Source organism: Naegleria gruberi (assembly GCF_000004985.1).
Source record: "Naegleria gruberi genomic scaffold NAEGRscaffold_99, whole genome shotgun sequence".
Classification (NCBI taxonomy): Eukaryota; Heterolobosea; class Eutetramitea; order Acrasida; family Naegleriidae; genus Naegleria; species Naegleria gruberi.
This window is the reverse complement of record NW_003163228.1, coordinates 6334-9525: the sequence shown is the minus strand read 5'-3', so window position 1 is coordinate 9525 and position 3192 is coordinate 6334. Positions and strand designations below refer to the sequence as shown.

General features: G+C 30.9%; 2 protein-coding genes across 2 annotated transcripts in view; one reads left to right on the top strand and one right to left on the bottom strand.

The window, feature by feature from the left end:
- NAEGRDRAFT_54573 (uncharacterized protein) overlaps positions 1-446 on the top strand; it is a gene marked incomplete at both ends in the record, with an annotated part of 5932 nt that extends 5486 nt beyond the window's left edge. Inside the window, one exon of the mRNA XM_002668801.1 lies at positions 426-446. Within this exon, the coding sequence (XP_002668847.1) occupies positions 426-446 (21 nt within the window). The remainder of the gene's footprint in view (positions 1-425) is intronic.
- A 165-nt stretch (positions 447-611) lies between these two features.
- On the bottom strand, positions 612-1232 carry NAEGRDRAFT_76228 (uncharacterized protein; the record flags this gene model as incomplete). The annotated part of the gene is made up of 1 exon (XM_002668799.1): positions 612-1232. One exon carries the CDS (start codon positions 1230-1232, stop codon positions 612-614), a length of 621 nt encoding a protein of 206 aa, XP_002668845.1.
- Between the last annotated feature and the right edge of the window lie 1960 nt (positions 1233-3192).

Sequence of the window (3192 nt, the reverse complement as noted above, 5' to 3'; positions counted from 1 at the left end):
AATAATTGTTTGAAAGCTTCATCATTTTCAAGTTGAATAACTTCTTCAAATCCGTATAGTTTGTTATCCTTTAAATCAATAGAAATATCCTGATTTAATGCTGTAGAATCGATTGATAGATTTAATGATATCTGATCGGAAGAAGAAATCCTTTTCTTACTTGATGATTCAAAAAATCTATGTGCTAGTGTGATGAGAATGTGGAATGATAGATCACTTGTTGATGTATTTTTTTTCAAAGTTTGTTTTGAAGGTATTGGTGCACCATTTAACCGAAGAAAGTCAATTCCGTTCGTATTATTATTCAATGTTCTTTTGAATAAATTGATAGTTTCTGCTGAAAATTTCTTTTTAACCACAAACATATTTTGAATCCAATCAAGTTTGATTATTTCCTCTGTCGTCAATGTATTCTTGCTTATTAGCTCCTTGATGCAATCAATTGAGGATAAAAATCGTAATTGAGAGGTGTTTAATTTTTCCTTAAACTCATTCTCTTTTGCTTGATAGTGCAATATTCTTGCATAAGCATTTTTCGAACTTGCCTTAATATTTCTTTTTTTTTGTAAGTCTTTAACAAATAATAATTAACAATTAAATCAAAAAATAATTTAATCACTCGTACCTTTTTGTCGTTTTTCTTTTTCTTGTTGTAATTGTTCTTCCTTCTTTCTTTTTTTCTTTTCAGATTCATGTTGTTCAGCTTTTTCCACCAATTCTCTTGTAATTGTAAATGGTGCGGAATCCTCATAAGTGTCCACCAAATAGTTTCTAATTAAAGAATGCGTTCTTTCAAATACTTTCTGTTTTTCTGATGATTTCTTATAATTTTTTAATTTGGATTTCACATTAGACAACTTATACGGAGAACCTAACTTAATATTGGTCTTTGATATGGGATCATAAACTTCAAAGGGATTTTGTAATTCAAACTGAACCTTAAAATGCACTTCGTCTTCAACCAAAGCCTCTAATTTTTCGATAAACTTGTCATCTTTGTTCTTGACCTTTGGTTCTACATCTTGTTTTGGTAAAGCATGAGCTGTGGAACAATCAATGATTATTCTTGCAACCCTAATATTAATTCCAATTTCAGCCAAACTTTCAGCACTTTCAGATTTCAAACAATTTGGAGTTCTAATAAAGTTCTTGTTCAATAAATCATTGATTTCTTTTAATTCTATGTCTGTAAGACATTTAATTTGTTGGACTATACCTAGCAGTTCTTCCATTTTTTAAATTGAATTAATCATTAATTATTATTCAGAAACTCAAATTTATTCTATTTTTATCTGGATAAATCTGATTTTATCCAGAATAAATTTGAATTTTAGGAGGTTGCAGCCACTTTAATTCGACAAAATTCTGAAAATCCAGCGCTGGCTAGAATATTAGGATACATAACACCCTCTCAGATATTCATGAGTGACGAAATGACCTTGGGTCATGAATCAACACGTTCATGGTATTTTACTAAACAATAAGATTCAAGTTACATTGCCAGTTTTCTTTTTCATGAAATTCAAGTTTTGATCGCTTGAATTAACACTTTACAAAATCCAATCAATACAATAATAATATATTAACATTTCATCATTGTTATTTATCATCATTATAATAGTAATATTTGTGGAAAAATCTGATAATAGTATTATTTTAGTGAAATTCAATATCACTGCCAGATTTATATGATAATTTGGAAAACTTTCAATCTAGATTCGTTCATCATGGTCGATTCCACCAGGTAAAATCACTTCAGAACATTGAACATTTTCCTATTGGTTATCATGAAGTCAGATACATGTATATTTTCAACATGTACATGGACCATATTTCATCACTTCTATTCAAATACATAATAAACAATATATTTATTATCAGATTTTCATCATTTTGTGTTTTTGCCAACTTCGGGTTATTCATGGTCACCAATCATGATTCATGCCAAAAGTACACAGCCAATCATCTTGAAACATTAATAAACTTTTATTAGTACTATTGTAGATGTACCATATCAATTATTTCGTCTTGTTTCGTTGAAACCATGAAGATTTTGATTTTTCTGTTAATTAAATTTCACATCACCTTCATTGTCTCTATGATGAAAAGTATATAGGTAGGATGTCAGATGCTTCAGGTGCCTGGAATCCAATTGACACTTTAAGAATGCCAAAAAAGTCAATTTAGGATTTGTTGGTCATGTGGCCAAACTTTGCGCCAGCCACAGTTCTCACAAGGGTTTGAATATGATTCTAGATGGGGATAGATCAGAAACGGTTCAGTTATCAGAATCGAATAGAAATGTGGTTGAAAATCCAACAGTTAAAGAAACAAATTTCGAATCCTATTTCAATGCCTTCAAGAATAGTTTCCAAAATTTGATGGGACCAAACTTTGACAATGCCTACACAAGAAAAGAGTACCAAATTATTGACACATGCTTTATATGGATTATGTTTGTGTTTTTTTTTTGCTAGTAAGTTCGTTTATTTAAACATAGTTGTTTGGTAAAGTTGCTGGTTGATGTATGTGGTTGCATCTTTCTATCCACATTGCGTGAGTGAATTTAATTATTTCTATTTGAATTTCTTGTGCTTTATCCCAGGCCTCTAATGTTTGGTAGACTTCTTTGGGAAGTATTCCAATATAAATGGTTGAATATTTAGGGATAGTGTTGGATTTCAAGTGGGTTACTAGTATTTTTCTGATTGTTTCTAAAGGTTTTTTGGTTATTTGTTGGATATTGTCTTCTAGGCTTCTCCATAATCTTTCACGAAGATATTCAGTTTTCTTGCAGTTGAAAATGGCGTGTTGAGTGTTCTCCTCTTCCTTGCAATCTTTTATAGGGCATCCATTACCTGGTGTAAAGATGTTGTTTGTTGGGAGACTGGGTTTTGGTACCTGTCATTATCTCTCTGGTTTGGGATCCGCACATGCTCAGGCTCAGATCTTATAGCTTATCGATGTGATGTATAATAGACTGATCTACATGTGGTAAAAACAGGAAGGTGTAACTTTCTATATTTATTGAGATAATCAATAAAGTTTGGAATTTGTCAGAAAAACTTGCCCTCTCGCCAAGAATTCATTTTGCCATATTTGGGATCTGGACTTTTATAGTCTGGAAATAGGCTAGATGTGTTCCATATTCAATAATCTATATGAAAAAAAGAAGAAATAAAATTAACTCTT